The 27,072-nt window shown below is 54.2% G+C and overlaps 1 protein-coding gene across 1 annotated transcript; it reads left to right on the top strand.

Moving 5' to 3' along the window:
- The first annotated feature begins 1,151 nt into the window (after positions 1 to 1,151).
- On the top strand, positions 1,152 to 20,511 carry SLC5A9 (solute carrier family 5 member 9). Its single transcript, XM_082864850.1, is given in 15 exon segments — positions 1,152 to 1,326; positions 3,277 to 3,348; positions 6,430 to 6,534; positions 6,821 to 6,985; positions 8,344 to 8,449; positions 9,264 to 9,344; positions 9,672 to 9,877; positions 10,075 to 10,210; positions 11,039 to 11,146; positions 13,703 to 13,853; positions 15,364 to 15,532; positions 16,865 to 17,080; positions 19,472 to 19,631; positions 20,213 to 20,252; positions 20,254 to 20,511. Coding segments are annotated over 15 exon segments (2,043 nt in total). The 5' UTR covers positions 1,152 to 1,164; the 3' UTR covers positions 20,420 to 20,511.
- The last annotated feature ends 6,561 nt before the right edge of the window (positions 20,512 to 27,072 follow it).

Below are 27,072 nucleotides of genomic sequence, written 5' to 3'. Positions count from 1 at the left end.
CTTGGACACACATAAAATTCTGCCATAGACCCTCGGACACTCTTCCCTCTTGGCTTCACTAGAGGGTGGAAGGGGCTGCTGCCTCCTCACGCTGCAGATGGGGAAGAAGAGGGGTCGCCAGGTCACTCCGACAACTTTTTGCAAAGCAATGGCCACGGGGCTCTAGGGCAGCTCTAAGAAAGTTTCAGCTGGTCCAAGGAGTGTCCTCCAGCCAAAAATGCCCGTTATGTGAGCCACATGCCCTGCAGGAAAGGGCATGCACTGCGTCAGCTGGGCTCAGTCACTGGCCGAGAGCAGCCAGGCAAGTTGAGATTTCAGGGTGAGTGTTCAATACCTACGGGGTCAGCTGGGGCAGCAGGGGCCCTAGGCTTAGCCATTGCCATGGCCTCTGTGGCATGGCTCCCTGAGTGTCCTGACTCACTTTTAGAATTGGGGTAAGGGTACTAGGCATCTGTTATATTGTCCTCACCCATTCGACCTCAGCCAAAACAGACAGAAAATGTCCCGGGCTTCCCTGGTGGTGCAGAGGTTGAGAGTCCGCCTGCCAGTGCAGGGGACGCGGGTTCGTGCCCCGGTCCGGGAAGATCCCACATGCCGCGGAGCGGCTGGGCCCGTGAGCCATGGCTGCTGAGCCTGCACGTCCGGAGCCTGTGCTCCGCAGCGGGAGAGGCCACAACAGTGAGAGGCCCGCGTACCGCAAAAAAAAAAAAAAAAAAGAAACCCCGACTCCAGGCCCAGCTCTGCCTTTACTTCCCTGCATCCCTCTCCTCCCTGGGCCTCAGTCTCTCCTCCACACAAACAGGAGCTCGAGCGCCTTGACTCTGAAGTCCCTCCCAGTCCAGGCTGCCAGGACTCTGTTCCTTTCCTTCTTCTCTCCCTCCTGTTCCTGCTCCTCTCCGGGATGGGAGCGTGCATGCGTGCACGTGTACATGTGCATGTGTATGTGAGTGTGCAACTGTGTGTGTAGTGGGGTCAGGGAAAGGGAGGGAGGCCTGCAGAAGACGGAGCTGGCAGTAAGGGGAAAAGGCGGGCCAGGACTTCATGTGCCAATGGGGCTCAGAGCTTTCTCATTGGCCGGTGGCGCTTGGGGCTGTTTAATCATTAAAGGAAAGGAATGAAACCAGGAGTGCCTCAAAGTCCAGCCTGGTGGTGACTGACTAGTAGATGAGCGTGGAGCTGGCAGCAATGGGGCCTGGAGCTTCGGGAAATGGGCTCAGCACTGCGACAGTTCCACGCTCAGCACCGGGTCCTGGAGGCAGCCTGCACGCCTACGACATCGCGGTCCTGGTCGTCTACTTTGTCTTTGTCATTGGCGTGGGGATCTGGGTGAGTAGCTCGGAGGTTGGGGGTGGGCAGGGGAGGCAAAGGCAGGCTCTCTTCGATGGCTGGTCATGGAGCTGGGGGCAGGGGTGGGCAGAAGGAAGGCGTGTCCAGGAAGCACAGGGGCTGATGTGGAAGGACCTTAAGGGATCATCCTCTCCAACCCCTCCATTTTAGAGATGGGCAACTGAGGCCCAGAGAGGGGTGTGACCTGCCAGAGCTCACACAGCGAGCCCCCATCTCCCGCCCGACTCCCTGTCCCTGTGCATCTGCTCCTTTGGCCCCATGCATCCCTGGCCTCCCCGCATCCCATGCCTGCCCTCTTCCACATGCCAGCATCCCCAGCTATGCGAATGCTTGACTCCTGGACCCACCACACCTTCCACCAGATGGTGCCTTGGCAAGGAGCCGTGCTTTCTAAAGGAGCTGGGCTGCGCGTCTCACGGGAAGGGAGCCAGGCAGATCCCAACATGCTTCTGTTCTCCACTGCTCACCAGAGCCTCAATGCCCTGGACGGCGCCAGGCTTGGAGGTCGGGGAGCTCTGAGTTCAGATGTCAACTCCAACAGGTAGGGCCGCATGGCCCTGGGAACATACGGAGCCTTAGTTTTCTTATCTGGACAATGAGAGTATAAAGGTCTATGAGGTAAAGTGACCCTGACCATTTAGGAGCGTGACACATTTAAGGGTCTGGCACAGCGCCCAGCACACAGCCTGCAGCAATAAATGACCGCCGTTATCTCTGCAGCATTCGAGGGAAACGCCAGCGCCTCTAGACTCCACTGTGAGGCAGAGAGTGATTGGAGCCCCAGGTGGTCACTTATGAGGCTGTGGCAAGGTCAAGAACCATCTCTGGCCTCAGTCTCCCCATCCGTAAAGTGGGATGAACTGCTTCCCAGGGTGTGTGAGGAAGAGATGGGCAAACAGAGGCTCTCTGGCTCCCGGGAGGTGGACAGCCATGAAAAGCAGAAACTCCCCTGTGACTTTGGACAAATTGCTTCCCATTAGACGACCTCCATTTCCCCACCTGTAACGTAACTTATTCCTGTTCATCTGTCCTCCCCAAGGACCAGAGGTGGCACAGGAGAGTCCAAGCAAAGTCTTGACAAGCAGCGAGCCCTGCACACCAGTCATGCCCTAGTGACTAACCTGTCACTTTCTCTTGGGGGAAGAGAAGCTTCTTTCAACTTCCCTCTCCCTTCCCCTCCTTCAGGTATTTCTCTTGTCTGCAGACCCGATCAGATGCCTGGCTTCAGCATCCAATAAGGGCTTTAACCCGCTGCCCTGTACTCACCCCCTGCATCCGAGAGAAAGTTCTTTCATCCCCCACCCCCTTTCAGTCTTCAGAGTAATTCCTCAAATAGGCCACTACTGACCACCTCCCAGTGCAGGAGGGGGTTTGCGCCAGGGTCATGGGTGGACCTCAGTGGTGTGGTCTGACATCAGGCCGGAGCAGGAGACGCCCCCCAGGAGAGTCCTGCCTCTGTCTGGAGCCCGAGTGCTTTGCAACCTCCCAGTCCCCCGAGTGGGAGTCCGGCTGGGCGGAGGGGACAAGGCAGTCTCCCTGCCACGGTAGCCTGAGGATGAGACCCCAACTCATTTCCTGAAGCTACGTTTGGACAGGGACGGGGGAGCAGGATAGGACACAAGAGTGCACAATGGCAGTAATCTGTGCACATGAACAGCACCATACATTCACGAGGGCATTTCACACACACACACACCCCCCATTAGCTCCTTTGTTCTTCACACCAGCCCTGGGTGATGAGCAGGGAGGCCCAGAGAGGGGAGCTCACGCCCCCCAAAGCCACGTAGCTTAAAGATGGCGAACGCTTCAGCCGCAGTTCCCACCCCCTGTGTTCCCACAGTGCCTGCCTCGAGGGGCAGGGAATCTGGGGCAGAGGGCAGAGCCTGGGGGAGGCTCGGGAAACCCTCACTCTTGCCATTTCCTTTCCAGTCGTCCATCCGTGCCAGCCGAGGGACCATTGGCGGCTACTTCCTGGCGGGAAGGTCCATAAGCTGGTGGCCAGTGAGTCGACCCTCCTCCCGCCCCTCCCCCCACCTCCCAGCTCCCACCTCACCTACTCCTGCCTGGACCAAGGCTACAGCCCCCAAGGGGGTTCCTGGCTCTGGGCTCCTTCTCTCTGGTCCAGAGGCACCAGGCAACCTGAGAGACCTTGCAAACCCTCAGCTGGGACCCGCGTGCCCTGGGCGCCTCCTAAGTGTGGGTCCCACGCCGGACACTGGACCTACAGAGCCCACGCAGAGTGTTCCCGTCCCAGAGGAGCTCAAGGCTGGGCGGGGCAGACAGACTCCTAAACAACCTGACGGCTGCGGAGCTGGAGGGCAGCATGGGGCCTGCGAATGTCTGGGGGAGGCCTCTGACCTCCAGACAGTGGAAGTGGGATTAGGAAAGGTTTTCTCGGGAAAGTGACACATACACACTAAAGAGCAGTTACGTGAGGGAAATGCTAGAGGCAAGATGCCGCCCCACAGGGACTGGTCCTTTGAGCCCCAGTCCCTCCCATCAGGCCTCCCCGCTTGCTCCTTTTGGTCCCCAAAGCTAACCTCCTCTTCCTGAAATAGGACGGAGGGGGGTGAGGCCTGCTTCCAAACTAACAGCGGAGTCCTCAGCCCCAGGGGCCACTGAAGCTGGCGCAAGCCCAGGCACGCACACCTCACACGTGGCGTGTGAGTGCACACACGCCCCCACGCACCACCGGCCCTCTGCACATCCCTGTCTTTGTTCTCGCCACCCTCGCTGCCCACCGCTGGCGACAGACTCGCCAAAGAGCAGAGGAACCCAGGAAGCCTGCAGGGTTCTCTGGAAGGTTCAGGTGTCTGGGACAGGGAGAGGTGAGGACAAAAGGAGCATGACAGGGCTTCCCTGGTGGCGCAGTGGTTGAGAGTCCGCCTGCCGATGCAGGGGACGCGGGTTCGTGCCGCGGTCCGGGAAGATCCCACATGCCGCGGAGCGGCTGGGCCCGTGAGCCATGGCCGCTGAGCCTGCGCGTCCGGAGCCTGTGCTCCGCAACGGGAGAGGCCACAACAGTGAGAGGCCCGCGTACCGCAAAAAAAAAAAAAAGGAGCATGGCAGACTCCCCCGGGATGCGGGGGGCTGTGGGCCTGGCAGCTCACAGGGGTGGGGACAGGGTCGCTGGTGCCGTCAGACAGCCCTCATCAGAAGAATGGAAACCCCTCGGAGGCCTTTCTGATCATCTGGTCCCCCCACCCCACCCCCAAATCACAGCCCTGGAAACGAGTCATTGGGAGGCACAGAACTGGGACAGGTCAGGTCTCCTCGGGTCCATCCAGGAGAACCAGTAGGGGGCCGGCCTGGACGGTCAGCCCTGCGGAGAGCAGAGCTCTGGGGTGTGAGGAAACCCGAGGCCTCCAAGCAGGAGGGGGTGCCCCAGAGATGGTGACAGAGCGGGACGTGGGCCTGTGCAGCTGGGAGAGAGGACGTGGCGGTGCCCTCGCCAGGGGGGCGGGGCTGTGAGCTGAGCCGCCTACACTGAGAGCAGCTTCAGCGCAAGGCCTGGGCAGAAGCAGCTGCGGGTGAGGGACTCTCAGTCCCGCTGCCCCGCTGGGGTGTGTGCGTCTGGTGCCTGTGATGATCGTCCAATAGCTTTGCGCGCTTCCCTACTCAGCCAGTCCTGAGAGGTGCCTCATTCCCCTCCCTGTGGCCCGAGGGGAGCGTGGTTGGGGGCTGACAGCAGAAGGCGCAGCAGCATCCCCGTCTCAGGGGGGCCCGTGGGGTCCCCTGCCGGCCTTGTTGATGGCTCCTTGAGTGCTGCACTGGGAGCCCTGGGCAGGGTCCTCGAGAGTAGCCTGGGGAGCCTGTTCTTCCACAGTAGGAGGCCCAGTGCTCTCTGCTGTGACTGAGTGATCCAGCCCAGCCTGCAGCATCCCCAGGACCCCCTAAGAGAGGGAGGGAGTGTGTGTGTGTACGTGTTGTGTGCACGCGGGGGCGGAGGGGTGGCTGAAAGTCCACAGGAACATCAGGCCTATTGTTATCTCTGTGCCTTTGCACTGCGCTGCCTCTTCTCTGAATGTCCCGGCGCTTTCCCTTCTTCTCACTTTCTACTGCCCAGCCCCACAATTTTATTAAGGTGACACAGGGTACAAGACTGGCTCTTCCCCTCCAGCTCCCATCTAACAACAGCAGATGACACTAATGAACGCTTTCTAAGACCTAGCACCCAACAAGCAGTGATTACAGGAGGCAGATGGCCAGAGTCGCAATCCTCATTTCGACTCTCACTTATCAGTTCTGGAACTTGAGCGAGTTATTTGCCTTTGCCTCAGTTTCCCCGAGGTGAATGGGGATAATGGCAGAACTCTCCTCGTGGGGTTGTCGTGAGGAGTTGGTGAGTTAATATATTTAGAACGGAAGCAGGCACTTGGCCATGCCGTTCAAGTACTGACGGCTGTGACTGTGGACATCATCTATCTAACTGGCATTGCCTCCTGTTGCCTCAGAGTAGCTGGCTGCCTCCTGGAGAAAAATTAACTGGGGGGGTGGCCTGGGCTGTGCTCAACCCCGTGGCTCCTCCCACTGCCTGGCCCTGCCCTGGGACCTGCTGGAACCGGGTGGCAGAGGGCCTCTCCCATCCCTCTCGTGGGGGACTCCCCTTCTCCCTTCAGCTTCCTTCTCTCTGGAGGCCCTTAGATCCATGGCCCCAGAACAGAGCTTTATCCTCCCTACATGGACCCTGCTTCCCATGGCTTTTCTTCTTTCCCACTTTGCCTCTCCCTCAATGGGTGGCCTGCAGCCAGTGACTTCATTTCTCCTAACATAAACTCCTTCCTTTGTAAAGTGGAAAGATGAATACCCATCCCTCCAAATATTTGTGGAGATTAAGTGTATCAGTGCCTATAAAATGCCTAGCACATTGCCTGGCATACAGTAAGTGCCTAATAAACAGCAGTTCCATTCCTCTTCTCATTGCTCCCCCACTGCATCTCCTCCCTCTGAGCTCACGTTCCCTGAGTTCAGGTTCTGCTCTCTCTCTGCCTCTTTCCCGGATCCTGAAGCCCACAGTCCTGACTACAGATCGATTCAAATGAAAACTGACCTCTGACCCTTGGCCCCACTTGTGCCTTGCAGATCGGAGCATCTCTGATGTCCAGCAATGTGGGCAGCGGTTTGTTCATCGGCCTGGCTGGGACAGGGGCCGCTGGAGGCCTTGCTGTGGGTGGCTTTGAGTGGAATGTAAGGAAGTTGGCCTGGAGAATTCTCATGGATAAAGGGGGTCTTAACCCACCCCACCCCACCCCATCCCCGGCCTTAGTGCTAAGAGGAACCTCAGAGGTGCTTGGGGAAGATGCACCCATTTTACAGATGAGGAAACCAAAGCCTGGAGGACCTCATCAGAGGTCACACAGGACTGAGATCAGGCCTGTGGTCCCTTACCTCCCTGCCCAGGGCTCTCCTCTGCACAGACCACCCCTCCACCTGCATCTAGGACGTGGATCCCTTTTTCTCCCCACTCTCCCAGGCAACCTGGCTGCTTCTGGCCCTCGGCTGGGTCTTCGTCCCCGTGTACATCGCAGCCGGTGTGGTCACAATGCCGCAGTACCTGAAGAAGCGATTCGGGGGCCAGAGGATCCAGGTGTATATGTCTGTCCTTTCTCTCATCCTCTACATCTTCACCAAGATTTCAGTGAGTACCTGCTCCCCTGTGGCCATCAGGTCTCTCTGAAAATGCTTAGGAGAAGGCCTAGATTGTTGCTGGATGGATGAATGCATGGATGGTTAGAAGAGGAAGGATAATAGAAAGGGAGGATAAATCCACACCCCTGGGCTTCCCTGGTGGCTCAGTGGCTGGGAGTCCACCTGCTGATGCGGGGGACATGGGTTTGTGCCCCGGTCCGGGAAGATCCCACATGCCGCGGAGTGGCTGGGCCCATGAGCCATGGCCGCTGAGCCTGCGCATCCGGAGCCTGTGCTCCACAACGGGAGAGGCCACAACAGTGAGAGGCCCATGTACCCCCCCCCAAAAAAAATCCACACCCCTTCCTCACATGCTCCCCCTCAGCAGTAGGGTAATTAGAGATGAATGATAGATGTTTGTTGAGTGAATGAGAGTCCCTCTATCCAAAGAAGTCACAATCTAGAATTCGTTCACTCATTTATCTTGCCATTAACTGATTCTTCATTCAGCACGGAGCATTAATTGCCTAGAATGTTACCATTAGAAAGGGCCTATTCTTCCTCTGTTGACCTAAACTCAGAAGACAAACCCAGGTCAAAAGATTTGCCCAGGTCCACACAGAGCACTAGCTCTGGGGCTGGAACTAACGTTTGGGTTCTGTGGCCCAGCTGAGGCCTCCTGAGGCTTTGTCACGTAGTAGCCCTTGTCATGGGTCACAAAACACTCATGTAAAGGGGCCAGCAAGCATGCCCTGAAGGGAACTGAATCATTCGGGTTTGCCAGGTCCAGGGCTGGAAACATTACAGCCTCTTGGTCCATCAATGCTTGTAAATAACCCTAAATCAGCTCAGGCAGAGGCTGCGACCCCACGTCCTCCAATAAACCCAAACATGTGGGTGTCCAGGACCTGTGTCGTCTGCACTGCGGCGCCTGCCCGTCAGGTCAGCCGCGGGCCCATCTGGCAGCTGAGCGGGCCGTTGCTCCTTCAGGGAGCCGTCAGGGAGCCCCTAGGTTCCCACCTTCTCCCCCAGTGGCCTCTTCCCCCACCCCCCGACCCCAGCTCCTGTCTCACTTCCTCAGTGTGCCGCTTCACCCCTTCCCCGCCAGCACATGCCCTTGGCAGTGCTGCCGGATCACACGGTTCTCAGGCTCAGAGCTGTCCGCGATGCTCCTCTGCTTCACAGTCTCCACGGCGCCTCAGGGTTTGTAGGCCAAGCCCATCCTCCTGAGCACGGCACGTAAGGCTCATCGTCATCGCACCATGAGGGCCGACAGCACCTGGTATTGCTGAGCAGGAAGGTGACGTACACTGGTGACCACACAGAGGGCCTTGGGTGACCTGGACTCCTGGGTCGCTGTCTCTGCAGACTGACATCTTCTCTGGAGCCCTCTTCATCCAGATGGCCTTGGGCTGGAACCTTTACCTCTCCACTGTGATCCTGCTGGTGGTGACGGCCGTCTATACCATCACAGGTAGGGCCGAGGGGAGGTCACGTCCGGTGCAGGTGCCAGGAGCAGAGACAGGGACAGGTGGAGAGGGAAGCGCCGGATGACAGGGACACAGAGGTCCAGGGAGGTCAGAGTGAAAACTGACCGGGAGAGTGAGAAAGAGAAACTGGAGGGAACAAAGAGAGAGGCAGACAGAGATGCAGAATCAGAAGAAAAGGCGGAAAGACTCAGTGCAACAGAGAAAAGGGGAAACAGAAAGGGCAGAAACAGGAGGAAACAGAGCCATCCCGAGAGAGAGCCAGGGAAGGAGATACAGAGGAAGACCGACAGCAGGGAATAGGGTGGAGGTCGGGGGACTGTGACCCGGGCTAGAGTCACCACGGGCTGCTCCAGACAGGAGCCACAAGCATGCCTTCTCCCGTCTCCTGCAGAGCCCCTCACAGAGGCCTGGGCTCGCGGGACACAGGCTCCGGCAGACTTCCTCCTGGCTGAGGGGGCCTGGAAAGATGGGGGAGCTTAAGTGGGCATTGGGGTGGGGAGGGAGGCAGGCCTCCCGGTGGAGCTAACAGCACAGGAAAGGAAAAGACTTGGGATATTACCAAACAACAGCCAGAGGCCTTCGGGACAGAAGGAGAGGGACCTGAGGGCCTGTGGCTGTACCAGCCTCCGCCTTCTGGGCGGGCCCACGGAGCACGAGGGGCGGGGAAGGCAGTGGCCAGAGTCCATCCGCTGAGGGCTCCCTGTGTTCTCTGGTCTCCCCAGCGCGGCCCAGCACAGGGCGGGCACCCTGAGAGGAACCCCCTGCTGGTGCTGATGAACCCTCTCCTTGGGTCCCCAGGGGGCCTCACGGCCGTGATCTACACAGACACTCTGCAGACGGTGATCATGGTGGGGGGAGCCCTGGTCCTCATGTTTCTGGGTAAGGAAGAGTCCTGAATACATCCCACCCTCCCCTGTGAACTCCTCTCTGATCTCTCTCTGGCTGTCACCACCACGGTCTGATCAGAACTTTGCAGAGCACAGAGCCATGTCCCGGCTCCAGGCCAGGGCACCCCAAGAGCAGGATTCTCTCTACTCCACAACAGGGTCTTGAGCCTGAGTGCCACTCCGTCTCTCACTCCCAAGTCCCATACGAGTTCCGAGCTCAGGGGTCCCGCACACGACTGGGATCCCGCGAGCTGGGTCATGTGACAGACCCAGTGGGGCCTCAGGGCTGTTTCACTCACAGTGGTCTCTCTCCCTGCAGGCTTTCAAGAGGTGGGCTGGTACCCAGGCCTGGAGCAGAGGTACAGGCAGGCCATCCCTAATGTCACAGTCCCCAACACCACCTGTCACCTCCCCCGGCCCGACGCCTTCCACATGCTCCGGGACCCTGTGAGCGGGGACATCCCTTGGCCAGGCCTCATTTTCGGGCTCACGGTGCTGGCCACGTGGTGCTGGTGCACCGACCAGGTGATGCCCTCACCAAGCTTGGCCCAGCCCACCACAAACTGGGGTGGCTCCTGCGGGCAAACTGGGCATGTGGGTGCACAGAGGGCTGGGACTGGTTCGGGAACAGGTATGGGGCACCGTGCCCACGCTGGGGCTCGCAGGAGCCGAGCGGAACCCGAGCAGGCCCGACTGGCGCTCCTGCGCTGCTGTCTTTTCAGGTCATTGTGCAGAGGTCTCTCTCCGCCAAGAGTCTGTCCCACGCCAAGGGGGGCTCCGTGCTGGGGGGCTACCTGAAGATCCTTCCCATGTTCTTTATCGTCATGCCTGGCATGATCAGCCGGGCCCTGTACCCAGGTAAGAGCTAGTCTCCCTCCGGGCAAAGTTGGCCCAGAGCAAGGGCCACACACTTTCTATTAAGAACACATAGTAAGGGCTTCCCTGGCTGCGCAGTGGTTAAGAATCTGCCTGCCAATGCAGGGGACACGGGTTCGAGCCCTGGTCTGGGAAGATCCCACATGCCACCGAGCAACTAAGCCCGTTCGCCACAATTACTGAGCCCGTGAGCCACAGCTACTGAGCCCGCGTGCCACAACTACTGAAGCCCACGTGCCTAGAGCCCGTGCTCTGCAACAGGAGAAGCCACCACAATGAGAAGCTCACACACCGCAACAAAGAGTAGCCCCTGCTCACCCGCAACTAAAAAGAAAGCCTGCGCGCAGCAGCGAAGACCCAACGCAGCCAAAGATAAATAAATAAATAAATGTATATTAAAGAAAAGAACACATAGTAAGTTCGTTAGGCTTTGTGGACCAAACATACAGTATGTGTATCAGTAGAAGAAATTTGTATCTGAATGTCATTTTAACATCCTGCTTTCTCTCTATAAGGGAAAGACCAATTGAGGCATTCATGGTGCCTTGCAAGGATATTTGCCTTTTATTAAGATATAGGGCCTAAAACCCAGAGGGGTCTATCAGGTTTTGCAGGGTAGTATGTGGTTGAGAAGTCTATCAGACACTCCGAAATCCCAGGACCTGACCTCCACCTGCCCTTTGACCCTCTAGACGCTGACTCCCGCCACTCACCAGTGAACACTTTCCTATGGGGTCAGAAAGCAGGTACTGGGCCAGCCAGAGAAGGCACGGGATGGTTTAGCTCTGACTGCCATCACTTCTTCTGCAGATGAAGTGGGCTGCGTGGACCCTGACATCTGCCAAAGAATCTGCGGGGCCCGCGTGGGATGTTCCAACATTGCCTACCCCAAGCTGGTCATGGCTCTCATGCCCATGGGTAAGTCCCATCCCCCCACATCACGCCGCACACCAGCTTTCCAGCCTCATCCCACCCCCACTGCCCAAGAGGGATTGCATGAGGATGGTCGTAGATGGGAAGAGAAAATGAAAACATTCACCTCCGCACCCCCGTTCCTAATACACACACACACACACACTTTTCACAAGCATCTGTAGGACACTACTCTGTGCCCTGGCTCTGGACATACAGAGATAAAAGGCAGGCCCCTGCTCTCGAGCTCAATGCAGTCTGCAGGGTACCCAAGCAGAAGGCACAATACAGTGGGACCAGTGCGGGGACACGGTGGGGCTGAGGGAGTCCTAAGGAGGCACCTGACCCACTTTGGAGGAATGTGGAGGAAGGTTTCCCAGAGGAGAGGAAATGGAGCTGAGTGCCGGGGAACATCTCAGGCAGACAAAGGCGGAGGGGCGTGGGAAATGTCGTTCCAGGGATGAGGGCCCGTATGTGCAAAGGCCCAGGTATGAGAGAGTGTCAAGTCTGAACTGAAAGTCGCCAGTGTGGGCTCAGATGCAGCAGGAATGAAGACCACCTTCGTGGGGAGGACTTGGTGGCTGTGCCCCACTGTGCAGCGTGACCTTTACCCTGAGGGCAGTGGAGGGTCACTGGGGGTTTCAGGCCAGCGTGCATGATTGGATGTGTGCTTCAGAAGGATCACTCTGCACGGAGGGTTCACCTTAGGGGGAGGCAGGGAGATAGATCCTGAGGGATTTTCAGTGGTCAAGGCAGTAGTGGTGGCTTGGACCAGGTCAGTGTCTTTAGGGATGGACAGAAAGGGTTTAGATGATACTTGTGAGATAGAATTGGCAGGACTTGATGACTGATTGTGTTTGAGGGACAAGAAAGACAGAGGGATCCAAACAGGGCTTGCAGGTCTTGAGTTTACAATGATGTTGAGACTGGGGACATAGAAAGAAAGGCAGGTTTATGGAGGGAAATTGAGTTATTCCCTCCCTCCAGTGGAACAAGAAATGAATCAAAGAAATAGTGGAGATGGTGGTGGAGGCCCAGTTAGGACAGAGCAGCCAGAGAGGGACTGGCTGAGGGAGGTGGGGTAGGAGGGAGGCAGAGGAAGGGTCCAGAATAACTTGAACATATCATATCATTAACCAAAGGAAGAAGCAGGGGCCCCAGAGGAAGATGCTGGCCTAGATTTGGGACACTTTGAGTCATCCAGGGAGGCGTGCAGGAGGTGGTTAAATATTTGGACTGAGGGGAAAGAGGACTGAGGTGGGGCTGGCCAGGGAGTTGTGTTTCTAGATGCTTCCTCATCAGAATCATAGAGACTTGAGATACCAGTGGGCCCCACCCTCCCTTGTTACAGGTTGAAAACAGGCCCAGAAAGGGTCAGAACTAGTCCAAAGATCACACAGCTAGTTCCTTGCAGAACCAGGAAACAAACCCATGGCTTCTGCCTGTGGAAAACAGTATGGAGGTTTCTCAAAAAACTAAAAGTATAACTACCATAAGACCCAGCAATGCCACTCCTGTGAGTATAGATATAAAAAAAAAAACCCAAAAACACGAATTCAAAAAGATACACGCACCCCAATGTTTATAGCAGCACTATTTATAATTGCCAAGATATAGAAGTAACCTAAGTGTCCGTCAACAGATGAACGAATAAAGGTGGTGTATATATACACAATGGAATATTACTCAGCCATAAAAAGAATGAAATTTTGCTATTTGCAGCAACGTGGATGGACTTGGAGGGCATTATGTTAAATGAAATAAGTCAGACAGAGAAAGACAAATACTATATAATATCACTTATATGTGGACTCTAAAAAACCCAACAAACTAGTGAATATTACAAAAAAAGAAGCAGACTCAGATATAGGGAAGGAACTAGTGGTTCCTGGAGGGGGAGGACATTGGGGTGGGGGACTGAGAGGCACAAATTATTGGGTGTAAGATAGGCTCAAAGATGTACTGTAGAAAATGGGGAATATGGCCAACGTGTTGTAGTAAGTGAAAATGGAAAGTAACCTTTAAAATTTGTATTAAAAATTAAAATAAATAAATAATTAATTAAAATAAAACCTTCAGAAAGTTCCAGGGATTCTGCCTCCCAAGCTGGGGCTTTAGCCTGGTATCATAGCATCATTGAAAAAGGTTCAAAACACTGAAAAAAACCACTCAATAATTAATAGTCACCCTCCTCCCGACCAGGGCCCACTAACCAAGTGTCTACAAGGTTTAAAACCCAGACCGAGATGTCCAGTCTGCAGAGAACCATAAAGATCAGCTAGTCTCACATCCCTTAATAGTGCAGATGAGGAAACTGAGGCTCAGGGAGGACAGATGACTCGGCCAAGGCCACAGGGGGCGGCAGAGGTAGAGTGTGGCCAGAACCCGGCCTCTAGTGCTGTGGGTCTCCAGGATTCCTGGTTGGGCACCTCATTCAACACCGTCCCCATCCCTTTCCCTCCCCTAAACTCGTGATTCTGCTGGATGCTGGCAGCCTCCGTGGTTGCTGGCAGAGCTGGCCTTCACGGGCCAGCTGTCCGCAGAGACCTCATCTCTCCCCAGGTCTGCGGGGCCTGATGATCGCAGTGATCATGGCCGCCCTCATGAGCTCACTCACCTCCATCTTCAACAGCAGCAGTACCCTGTTTGCCATTGACGTGTGGCAGCACTTCCGCAGACAGGCAACAGAGCAGGAGCTGATGGTGGTGGGCAGGTGCGCTGGCCCATCCTTCCGGAGCACCCCCTCCCTGTAGGCAAAACCACTCTCCCCTCTCCTCCCTGCCCTGGGTTACCCCAAGGAGATGCGGCTGGGTCTGGGCCCTGCACTGGCAGTCAGAGCCCCTGGTTCCTAGCGCCAACTTTCTACAGGACCTCAGGTGAGTTCCTCCCCAGCTCTGGACCACTCCCCTCCCTCCAGAATAAGGAGAAAAAAAATCTCTTCCCTGCCTGTTCAATTTTATCTTGGAACTGATCAAGAGGGTAAATGAGAGAAGCTGACAAAGCATTGACTCAATGAAAGATGAACTGTATAGATGGAAAGATGTTAGCAAGCAGCCCACCCCCAGTGTCTTCCAGACCAGCTCTGGATGTCATCCCCGGATAACAGAAAGACTCCTTCAGTCTCACCCCGAGCACGTGTCCTGCATCATACCTTTGTGCTGCTGACACAGGGGCGACTTATATGGTCCTGCCCTGAGGGTGCACACAGTTTAATGAGAAAATCAGAAACATGTAATGCAGTGAGGGGCCCGCATCGATGGAGGTGTTCATAGGAAGGTTGTCTCCAAAGGATGCAGGGCTTTGAAAACTCAGCTGAAATTTGAACTTTATCTCATAGGTATTCATTTTATGCCTTTTCAAAATATAACTTGGTGGCTATTTTTTCTTTTTCTCCCTGGGTTGGGCATTTATAGTTTGCACAAAGTTAAGAGGCCCTTTCTGAACTCTTTGCTTCATAATTTAAGGCTCTGTAACTCAGGTTTCTGGACTAACGTGTTCATTCTCTACTTGAGTTTAGATAACTTGCTCTTTTCCATCTCCCTGCCTTTGCATTCACTGTTCCTTCCATCACGATGCTTTCTGCCCACGGCTGCCATGGGTCCCTACGGTCCGCTCCTCTGTGCATCCCAGCCCTATGCACAGGGACTGACCATCAAAGGATCTGAGCACAGGACAGATTGTACAAAGAGGTGGGGGCTAAGAAGGGAGTGAACGGCAGGTAGCTCCTGCAGTTTAGCTGCTGCTCTAGTGTGGCCGGAGAGAGAGAAAATGGGAGGGAAAGGAGAGAAGAGGACAGGTGTGCAGAATCCTTTTATCTCTTTGCTCACCTGCCAAGTTTTACTGCACCTGATGGCATCAGTCAGTGAGGTTTGGGCACCATCTCCTGGCAATATGCATCATTGCACCCAACACACCCAAGAAAAGTTTTTCAACCAGGGGCCATTTACTCAGGTGGGTGGTGAAGGGGAAAGGAATGGATTTCTTCCCGAAAGCAGATGGGCTACACACTTTCAAAGGGATTTTTAAAATTTGGGGTTTTTTGGATTCTGATATTCTGGGATTTTAAGAGTCTAACTTTCTGGAATCTTTGCCTTTGTGATCCTGTCTTCTCTGATTCAGCGTTCCCCTCCTTTCTCCCTTCCTGGTTCCCGTACATCACCTTCACCTGCCCCCCTGCCATGCCGCTCCGAGCGCTCTTCACGTGCCCTGTTCTCTCCTGGCAGAGTGTTTGTGGTGTTGCTCGTCGTCATCAGCATCCTCTGGGTCCCCATCATCCAAAGCTCCAACAGCGGGCAGCTCTTCGACTACATCCAGTCCGTCACCAGCTACCTGGCCCCACCCATCACTGCCCTCTTCCTGCTGGCCATCTTCTGCAAGAGGGTCACAGAGCCTGTGAGTGCAGCAGTGCACCTGTCTCTCCCAGAACACCAGAGGGTCAGGAGAGCTAGTCTGTCCATAACCTGGACTTGCCCCCTCCAGGCTTCCGTCTCCCCAGCCATAGCATCGGGTCTAGATTTATTCATTCACTCAGCAAACATGAATCAATCCCACTAGAGAGGCTCCAGGGATGCAATGGTTTACAAAGTTCACATAAGTCTGCCGTCACTGGGCCAGCGGGAGGAAAGAGGTTTCGATATGCAATAAGAGCAAAGTATGATAGCTGCCATGAGAGCAAAGAGCAGGAACACATAACCTATGGGACGCCTGGGAGGGGGGGTCACAAAGGGACTTGTGAGCTGAGATCTGAAGGATTAATGGGAGAGGAAAGAGTCTTCCCGACATGAGGAACAGTGTGTGTAAAAGCAAGCAGACGGGAAGCCCTCTAACACGGCAGGGCTCTACACGTCGGCAAAATAACAGCAAAGAGGATGAGGAAACAAAGTGTGAGCTTACAGGGGTGCCTGCACACATGCCACTTATGAAACTGCACGGAAATGTGACAGACCCTGGGAGGTACCAGGAGGGTAACCCTGGTCACTCCCCAGGATAGCCTAGAAAAGACAGGCCCAAATTGCTGGCTGTACCTGGGGGAGGTAAGGAGCATCATGGACGTGATTGTACAGGGGCCACGTGGGAGCCCAGGGTCATCATAAGGGCGATCCTAGAAGCCCCTCCCCCAGTGGAGTAGTTAAGCCAGGCCTCTGCTGGGTCTACTGTTTGCAGAGCTCGAGTCCCCCTGCTGATAACTAGACTGCACGGCAGGACTCGGTTGAATTCTGGAGGTTTCTATTCATTCCAGAATTTTTGAAAATATAAGCCTTCTTATACTTGGGGAACAGGTAGAGGTTAGGGTCCAACAGTGCTACAGAGAAGATATAGGACGTGCCAGAGCTTTTCTTTAAAAATAAAAAAGGAGGAGTTCTAATTCTGATTTCTGATTTCTGATAACAGAAAGCTGGGGAGGAAGATCCTGGCTTTCCCTGCTGATTACAAAAGCAAATTCCATTCTAGTTGAATATTAAGCACCTACCCTTAGTACTTATTAATTTGCTTATCACTGCATGTGAGTGAGGTCGAGTCACTGCTTCAGTCATTGTTCTGCAGTGGAGCCTAGTCTGACCTTTTCCAATAAACTGCTCTGCCTGCCTTTAGGTTAAGACAAAGCCTCGGCATTCATGGGGAACTTAGGCAGACTTGCAAACGCGGTGACAAACCAAACCATGGCTTTTAGCTTCCTAGGGGTTCCCCGCTGGATCCCACCTCTGCACTGCCCTCTCTCCGCAGGGAGCCTTTTGGGGCCTCATATTTGGCCTGGTGGTGGGGCTTCTGCGCATGACCCTGGAGTTCTCGTACCCAGCCCCAGCCTGTGGGGAGGCAGACCCGAGGCCGGCCGTGCTGAAAGACTTCCACTACCTCTACTTTGCACTCCTCCTCTGTGGGCTCACGGCCATCGTCATCGTCACTGTCAGCCTCTGCACAGCCCCCATCCCTGAGGAAAAGGCAAGTGGAGTGTTCAGAACAAGGCCCCCCCAAATGTTCCCCTACCCACAGTGCCTGGACTTCCACCATCGACTCTTCCTCCACTGAGTTGAGATCACAGATGGCTGGGGACGGTGAGCTCCTTGGGCTGTTAATTCCCAAGTGAAAAGTAATTCATTCAATTGGAAAATTACTCAGCGGGCACCTACTCTGTGCCAGGCACTGTACTGGGCTTACAAAGATGAATGGTCCCTGCCAGCAACTGCCCGTGGGGCGCAGGGATGGGGAGTGGGGGAGGAAGACCCCAACACCAACAGTTACTCTCCCAAGAGAAGGTACAGAAGGCCCAAGCTCAAAGGGTGCAGCCGAGGGCAGAGGAGAGGCAGTCACCCCTGGGGGGAGGGGAGGGTCCCCGACAATGTCACTTGAGTTGGACCTTGAAGAAACAGGTTTATGAGAAAAGAAACAGTCTAGCAGAGCAAGAGCTCGATTGGAAGCCCTCACCGCTCCCACGCCGATGGGTTTACCAGTCCTCAGACACCGATGCTCAGTCTTTTGAAAGCTTTTTTCTTTAGAGCAGAAGGGTATTACTTTGCTCAGGCTGCCATAGCAAAGTACAACAGGGTGAGTGGCTTAAATGACAGGAATTTACTTCCTCGCAGATCTGGAGGCCAGGAGTCAAGGGGTTGGTCAGGTTGCTTCCTCTGAGGCCTCTCTCCTTAGCTCATAGGTGGCCGTCTTCTCTCTGTCTTCACGTGGTCTTTCCCTGTGCCTGTCTGTGTCCAAATCTCTTCTAAGAGCACCAGTCATATTGGTGTCCTTAGGGTCCACTCATCAGACCTCATTTAACCTTAATCACCTCTTTAAAGACCCTCTCTCCGAATACAGTTACACTCTGAAGTGGGGGGGGGGGTAAGGATTTCAACATATGAATTTGGGGGGAACAGTATTCAGCCCGTAAGAGAGCCCATGCCAGAAGTTGGTCCTTGAAACACTGGGTGGAAATAATTAATAACACTCCTTACCTTTAGAGTTCGCAAAATGACCTATACCCTTAGTGTCACGAATTCCTACAAACAAGCAGTGTATTCACAGGTGAACCCAGAGACTGTCTTCCCCAGGGGCTCACCCCTGAAATGGTCCCCCCCACCGCTTGATCCTTCAGGTCCCCACTGTCTGCTGTCTCATTCCCACACTGAAGTCCTTCCCAGTTAAAAATCCCCTCCCTGGCTCCCGTTCTCCTCCAGGTACAATTGTCTCCCTCTCTGACCCTCAACAGCAAACTTTGTGAAGAGTGGTGTCCATCGCCAGCCTCCACTTCCCCCCTCACCTACTCCTCGACCCGCTGAGTCGGCCTGGTGTCCCAGTGCCCTCCAGCATCGCTCACACCAACATTCCCAACAACCTTGTTACTGGTCACTTCTCCATCTTCATCTCAAGCGAACTCTGAAGAGAACCAGACGCTACTGCCCACGTCCTGCATCTTGGAGACCTCTCTTCTGCTCACTGTATATTTTTCGACCCCTCTGCCTGCTCCTCTGTCATCTTCATGGGATTTTCTTCCTGCCCCTTAAATATCATTGTTCCGTAGGGATCCGTGGACGTCTCCGCTGTGAGGCCCTCCGGGCTCTTCAAGCTCCTGCTCTGTGTGTGTGTGTGTGTGTGTGTGTGTGTGTGTGTGTGAGAGAGAGAATGACCACGCCCCCGCCCTCAGGCTTTCTCTCTCACTCTCTCTCACTCCCGCCATCACCAAGCTCAGTCGTCCTCCTGCCGGCTCGAGCTCGATGAGGGGCCCCGCTACCCATCTGAAGGTCCAGGGCCGCCCTGAGAGCCACGGCGGCTGCCTCCAGTCAGTCACCACGGCCTGCAGCTCTCACTCCTCAACCTTGGGGCTGCCCCCCACCCCGTGACCTCAAATGCTCATTGTTTCTGGTTCCACTTTTGCAACTGTCTCCAGGCTGGATCTCATCAGTTCACTCCGAGAGATCTTCCTAAAGCCCAGAGCTGAGCCTCTTCCCTCTGCTTCCCGCGTGCGGTGACTCCCACGGCCTACTAGCTTCACGTAGTCTCAGCTTCTCAGCCTGACCTCGGGAGCTGCTGCTGTGGGCCGCCTGCCTCCCTGTGTCCGGCCTTGCGTCTCCCTGCCCGTGAGCTGCGGGAGGTCAGGGGCCCAGCCGGACCCGCGGTGTTTTCGGCCCCCGGCACGAGCCCTGTACGGAACAGGTGCAGGGAATCCAGATTTTCCAAGGACGGGGCAGTCGGGCCTCAGAGGCAGGCCTCGTCCTCCAGCCCTGTGCTCCTTCCTTGTTCTCCTCGCTGCTCTGCCGGCCTCCCGGGAAGGGGTGTCCTCTCTTTCTACAGCCCGACTTCCTTCCAAAGGTCCCTGAGCCAAGGCTGTTTGCTCTCCTCCAGCTCGCTCGCCTGACGTGGTGGACACGGCACGGTCCTCACTCTGAGCTGAAGAGGGAGGCGCGGGAGAGCACAGCAGGGACAGCGGACGTGCCATCTGGGGAGCGTCCTACAGGGGCCGGAGGGACAGAGAACCCCAGGCACGGCCAGGAAAAGCCTGCAGGTAGGCTGAGGGCACATGGGGGGAGCAGTGGGGATGGACACCAGGTCATGGGTCCCAAAGACCCCATCTGGGGGGTCACTGGGGATGGGGTCTCTAAGAGATTCCCCAAAATATCACCCCTCCTCCCGTCCCAGATGGCTATTAAACGAGTAAGGCAGATGAGAGCTGAACCATTGCCCTCATTACTGACAAAGCACAGCGCAAGGATTTGGTTTATATCACTGTGAAGTGCGCTTCCTCGTGCTGAGCCGCTCGGTCCTCAGGCGGGGCACGCGCTCCGAACTGGGTTGAACTGCGTTCGTTATCCTCGCCCCTTAACACCCCTCTCCCTGCAACACGGGGATGCTTCCGCTAGATGACGGTTTGGGGGGTCAGCGTGGCACCCCAGCTCAGCGCCCAGCCTGCGGCTTGCACCCGGGCTAAGCTGACTGTTCCCCCTGCCTCTGCCCCCTTCCGTGCGCTTCATTCCTTTCTTGGGTTTTTCACCATCTCTGTCCCGGCCCTGCTCTCTCATCATCTCCTTTCTCCAAGCTCGCCCTGCCGCCCCCCTGCCTTCCTCCCCTCTGACTTCTGTCCCTCAGCCCCACGCAGGTCCTGGGGACAGCTGCTCTGGGGCTGGCTGGGGGCTCTCGCGGGCCCCGGAGCAAGCGCTGAGCCCCGCGGAGAAGGCCGCGCTGGAGCAGAAACTGACCAGCATCGAGGAGGAGCCGCTCTGGAGAAGCGTCTGCAACATCAGCGCCGTCCTCCTGCTGGCCGTCAACATCTTCCTCTGGGGCTATTTTGCGTGACTCTGCAGGCCTGGTATCAGCCAAGGCAGGTTAAACACAGCCAGGCCCGGCCGGCCGGAGACAGGCTCCCTTCCCACCTCACTGTCCACACTGAGCCCTCAGAGGCTGAGACTGCAGGAACCCCCAAAGAGCACCCCATCCAGCCAGTACACTGAAGGGTGGAGCCAGGAGGCGCAGAGAGGGCGCTGGGTCTGCTCAGGCCACACAGCAGGACTCGCACTGGGTCGCCTGACTCCAACTCCTGTCCACTACAGTACCTTTCACTCCTACCTCAAAAACACTATTTCTGTCCTCTGGTGAGTCTGTCCAGGAGCTTGTACTCTACATGTGTCATGAGGTCAAAAAAGTGGAAGATACAAGAAAAAGAGTGGCAAGAAAGTTGCCAAAATCCTCATGCATCTTTGCTCACCCATTTCCCTTCCTTGTCCCTTTCTCCCTCCTTTACTCTCTGGCTCCCAATCCCCGCTCACCTATTTCCAGCGAGAATCTCCCCAGCAAGGCCTTATACTTTCACTGGTGGCTCCGCACTGGTGGCTGTCAGGCCCGAAGGAGCGAGGGACCAGGGACCAGGGTGGAGGGTAAACATGGTGGCAGATGGCATTTGGGCAGGGAGCTCCCCTTGACACCACTCAGGTCTGCCTCTTCCTACCCTCACATCCAAACATGCACCAAGACTCCGGGCCTCGAGGAACTTAGAGGCCAGCTGGAAAGACATGACTTGTTGGAGACAAGAGGAATCAAGATGGGCTGCTGGGTGCTATGAGCAAGCCCTGCGGAGGGGCAGCGCGGATAGCCTAGGAGCCCCCACAGCTGCGCCTGTGCCCCCTCCCTCTGCCTGCCAGGCATCTGGCTACTCTGGAAAACACCATGACCCTGCCTGGGTGTCCCTCCTCCAGGAAGCTGCCCGATGCCCACAACTGGATCAAAAAGTCCCATTCCTGCTCGCACAGCCTCTGGACCTGCTTCTGCGGCAGCACCGATCACTGCGCTGTGAGGTTTGCCTCCCGGACCAGACTGAGCACTCCAAGGGGCAGGGACCAAGGACCGCATCCCACGTGACTTTGTACCCAGAAAGTAACAGGTGTTGCCTTGGTAACAGGAAACGTTGAATTGGTAACTCCCCAAAGTCCTGGTAGGCTTTGCACTACAGCTGGCTGGCTGGTGAGCTTGGGAACCAGTGGTGGGGAGGAATCTCCTTCAGTCGGAGTTTACACGCTGAGCCTCAGATGTCTAGAACAAAACCACAGCTTCGTCCCATTGCCGAAGTCATCCGTGAGATTGTCCCTTCCTTTTTCTATCTTCCTGTCCAGGCTGTCCCTACTCTCATGGGACCCTCTTTAATGCTGCCTTGAATCATCACTTTATGCTAATCACTCATCATAATTGAATACAAATAAAATTCTTGTTTTGAGGGTTTAAATACATCTGAGTCTATGAATACATCCTATTGCTGCTGTCCCCTCCACATTTCTCCACTGACCTTTTCTTGTTCTGTGTCACCTCACATGGCTGTGCAGTCCTCACTGTTTCCCAGTGACCCTTAATGCGAACTCAGCTATTTCCCCCAAACCATCTACATAAGGCTTTTTTTTTTTTTTTTTTTTTTTGCGGTACGTGGGCCTCTTACTGTTGTGGCCTCTCCCGTTGCGGAGCACAGGCTCCAGACGCGCAGGCTCAACGGCCATGACTCACGGGCCCAGCCGTTCCGCGGCATGTGGGATCTTCCCGGACCGGGGCACGAACCCGCGTCCCCTGCATTGGCAGGCGGACTCTCAAACACTGAGCCACCAGGGAAGCCCTACATAAGGCATTTGTGTGCAACCGATTATTCTGAAGGTCTGGGGAGGGGAAGAATTGTAAACCACAGAAGCACAGGTTAAGATGAAATATTGAACACCCCTATTTCCCAGAGCTCCTCAGCAGCTGCTCTGAGAACTTCCCATGGGTCTCGCAGTGTCCAGCCTCCCGCTCCTCGCGTGGTCCCCAGCCCCCTCTCCCTGCAGCTGCTCTCACTGAGTCCCTCTGCTCCTTTCTCTGTCCGGTGCCTCCCCCTCGGTTCCCCCTCCCTTTGTTATGCTGAGTCTCCTCTGGGCTCCAGACCTAACTGCTTCAACCCAAGGATTCATGAGCACGCTGTTAAACGCAGGAGGACTTCAGGAAGGGTGGCCACTCTCCTTCCCTCCCCTCTTTGCCTGGTTAATTCCTACTCATTCCTCACATCTCAGCATAAACGTCATGTCTCTGCAAAGGGAAGCTATGTCATCCCAGTTACGACCTTACCTTGGCCACCTGCATCCCAGAGTGGATAAGTCTCCAGCACCCCACATATGGTCTCATGGTCCCCTGACTTTACCTTCAAAGAGTGACATATCTGTATAATTATTACATTAACATTTATCTCATCCCCTAGACTGTAAAGTCCCCATCACCTAGAAAGCTGCCTGGCCCATGTTGGGTGCTAAAAAACGTGTTGTGAATAAGTGAAATAATGGATTAATGAATGAGTGAAAGCATCCTTAGCAGAGGAAATCAACTATTCAAAACAGAGGTGGGGAAAATCATGACATAAGTAGGAAGCAGAAAGTTGTTTAAAATGTCTGGATTGGAGGGAAGCCTGGGCAGGGCCACTGCTAGTCCGCATGGCTTCTCTGTGCAAGCGAGCAAAAGGCACCACCCTTCCTTTGTGTATCTGTGACTCCTCACCAGGGCTCATGGTGGTAGCCAGAGCTCAGGCTGCAGTTCTGCCCCCGCTCGGCCCTTGGCCAGGTGCAGCAGTAGTAGCCCTGCCATGCTGGGGAGTGGCTGGGGCGGTGAGTGGGGATCAGTCCGGCGAGCAAGGCCCCTGCTAAACTTGGGACTTCATCATCTCTTCCCTGGATTATTGCACAAGTCAAAACACTGTTATCTCTGTTCTCAATCTCTCCTCCTCCAGTTCACCCTATGCACGGCGGTGAGAGTGATCTTTGTAAAACGCAAATCTTGTGTCACCTACCTGTTTAAGATTCTCTGTAGACAATGTTTCCTAGCCTGGCCTGAGGCCCTACCAAAAGTGCCAGAAGTACCCCCAGGGTTCAGTCCTTGGTCCCCCTTCTCTATTCCAGTGAAAGAGAGCTTATTCTGTGCAGTAGTGAAGAGCAGGGACCTGGAAGCCTGACCCTCTGGAACCAAATCCCAGCTATGCCACTTGCTAACTACATGATACCGGGAAAGTTGCTAATCTCTGTCCTAGTTTCCGTTCTGCAAAATGGAGATGGTGACTGTAGCTACTTCATAGAGTTGTTGAAAGGATTAAATGAGTTAATTCACATGAATTATTTAAAACAGTGCCTGGAACAAAATTAAAGTCAATAAACATTAGCTATTATTACCACTATCAGTAGTAGGTGAGATGGGCACTGCACAGTCATGTTAGAGCTGGCACGACATGCTGTCAGAGCAAAGTGGGAGAGCAATTAATTCTTCCTGAGTGATCAGGAAAGGATGTAACAGAAAGTTCTTATTGGAGCTGGAGTTTGTAGGATGAATAGGAGTTTTCTAGGAGGTCATACAAGGTAGAGGGACAGCATGTGCAAAGTGGGTAACATGCAAAAGTGCATGCTGGGTTCTGTAAAATAGGGATAATATTTACTCATTTGCAAACACCAACCTGAACATTTCATTTCTCCTTATAAATCATGTTTTGTTTCAGCCTCTCACCTCTAAGGCAGTCAAAGTTTATTGACCGGGGACAGGAGAGAATGAACAGCTGGCCGGTGCAGCAGAGGGTGTCACTGCCCCACGCATATCCCCTTAGGCATGTTTGCTGGGTGACTTCCATTGAAAGACCCTGCAACTCCGCTGAGGGCTTTCCCAGCTGCAGAAAAATGCTTGACCCCCTGCATAGGACAGGCTGGAAGTGCTGGGGAATTAAGAACCTGGGAGCAGGCTTCAACCAAGGACAAACAAGAATTGGTGGGTAACTGTGGAACCACTAGTTCTTTGCCCCTCCAGTGGGACAACTCTGAGGCTTGTTTTAAACCATCTGCAGAGGTTCTCAGGGGGATTGAGCCCCAGGTGCCCACAGAGTTAACGTGCTCATTACCACATCCCAAAAAGCCGCCTTCCCTGCCCTGTTCCATTTCCCCACTCCCCTGCTGTGTTTCCTGGGATCACCTCCTAAATAAACTACTTGCACTTGGTTTCATGTACTACTTCCGGGGGAGACCAAACTACGAGAGTCTTTAGGGACTAGAAGGCCCTCACGTCCTGGCTTAATTTTGCTACTTGCTTTGGGACGCCCCATACCTCAGCTTCTTTGTCCTTGATAAGGGAGGTGCAAGGGTTTGAATTAGTTGAGATGAAATCTTGGGAGCCCTCTGATGCTGACATTGTGTGCTTCTGATTCAGTTTCACAGGGGTCTCCTCGGGGCGGGGGGCAGAGGGGTGAGCGGCCGTGGAGGGGGTACAGGGAAAGCAAGTCACGAGCTGGCACACTTGAGTGGAAACAGCACGAAGAGAAAAACTGAAAAGCAGTTTTCAGAGAATTGACATGGGTTTGTCATGAGCAATAACAACATTAAGAAGCAGCTTTGGACCGTGAAGGGACGATGTTCAAAAACAAATAGGTGTTAAAAATACCATGAAGAAATGTTTCTTCAAGTGATTTGCAATTGAACTTAGATCCCCAAAGCACTCAACTTAATACGTGAGACTAGTAACTATGTCCCTGCGTGTGAGGGTTCACATCAGTTAGAAGGGGTGGAAGCTGCCAGAAGCCCAGGCAAAACAGTGTCAGTTTTCCATCAACCTAAGTGTCTCTCTAGACTTCCAGCCCTAAGTAAGATGACTGTAATTTCTTCTTTTCTCCAGGGTGAAAAGTTGGGAGAACTTTAAAAGCTGATATAAATATAAATCCTAGGGACCTTAATTGAAGTAGTTATAGTTTACCTTCATATTTCAAGATCAAACTCAGCTTTAGCCAGGATTCACAAAGTAGAAATGTCAGATTTTTTTACTGAGATCTCACATAAACTCTACAACTTTCACTTAAAGAGAAAAGGAAAAAAAAAACACCATTATGGGCTTCCCTGGTGGCGCAGTGGTTGAGAGTCCACCTGCCGATGCAGGGGACGCGGGTTCGTGCCCCGGTCCGGGAAGATCCCACATGCCGTGGAGCGGCTGGGCCCGTGAGCCATGGCCGCTGAGCCTGCGCGTCCATAGCCTGTGCTCCGCAACGGGAGGGGCCACAACAGTGAGAGGCCCGCGTACCGCAAAAAACAAAACAAAACAAAACCAAAAAAACACCATTATATCTTCCCCAGAATAGAATACAAAATCCTTGGTCCATCTCTCAGGATAGTTTGTATGTAAGTTTAGGATAATATACGTCCAGAATGGGAAGGACCCTCAGGAGTCAGCTAGTTTAGCCTCTCTCCCTCCTCAGTCCAGGTCAGAATATCTCTTGACAGCTTCCCTGACAGGCAAGGTTAGCCCGCGTCTGCTTGCCCGCCTCCAATGAAGGGAAACTGACTGCTCCCAGAGACAGAGCGTCCACTGTCAGGTGACACCGCCGATAAGAAAGTTCTTTCTTTTGCTGCCTAAGCTTTGCATCCCTGAGTTTCCACCATTTATACCACAAACCAAACAATGTTAAATGAACAGTTTACTCTAAAATTACACCCCCACTAGTTGTGATTTATTCTTAAGCAAATAATTCGCAAAACTGGGAACACCCTGCCGAAGTTCACATTTATCTGGGGTGGGAAGTACACGAAGACTAATAAAATAGGTCATTTGAAAAACCCTCATAACTATTTTGTAAAGAGCACTTTCATTTCAATCGTCTCCTTTAGCCCTCAATCCCACTCTAGGATGTTGAACTACTGACAACGGAAGAAACAACTCAGAGAGGCGAAGTGATGTGGCCGAGGCCTGCCGCTCAGCAGCTGCGTTGGTCCTTGAAACCAGAATTCCGTCTCCACCTTCAGGCCTCTGCCCCTGCACTGCTCACGTAGGCAGCATTCTTTGGAAACGCCACTCTAGGTTCTGGGTACGTGAAATAAATGTGCAAAACATCGACAGCCCCAACAGAGGTCAATCTAATAAAAAAGGCGGACAAGCAAGTAAATTATTGTAGTCCATTGCAGTAAGGACTGAGATTAGAGGCAGGAACCAAGTACTTTGGGAAAACAGAGAAAGGAGCAACCAATTGCCTGGTAGGGTGGGGAGGGCTTCATAGACATGACACTGAACTTGGATTTTGAAGGGCGAATAGAGATTTCCGTGTGGAGAAATGGAATAAATTCTATTTCAAGCAGAAGACACAGCACAAAGCAAGACAAGGAGGGCAAAGGGCATGGCGTATTTGGGGTAGACTGAGGTACACGGTGTGACTGAAGCATCTGGCGTGTAAGAGAATAAAGCAGATCAGCTCGGAGAAATAGGTAGATGTGATCCTGAGGACACAGAATGTCTCTATGAATTGGGCGCGTGGTGTAGCCAAGAATGGGATAGGGTCAGGGAGGGCGAGTAAAAGCAATGAATAGATCCAAGGAGCATCTTATTATTTGTTTTAGAAAGAGCATTATGGCCACAGAAAGAGAATAACTTAAAGGGTCAGAGGCTGCTAAGGGAGGTTATTGAAGTATCACTGAAAAGAGATAAGGAAAAGTCCA

Source organism: Leucopleurus acutus (assembly GCF_964270905.1).
Source record: "Leucopleurus acutus genome assembly, chromosome: 2".
Taxonomy (NCBI): domain Eukaryota; kingdom Metazoa; phylum Chordata; class Mammalia; order Artiodactyla; family Delphinidae; genus Leucopleurus; species Leucopleurus acutus.
Note: the sequence above shows the minus strand (reverse complement) of the source record. Positions and strands in the feature narration are given on the sequence as shown.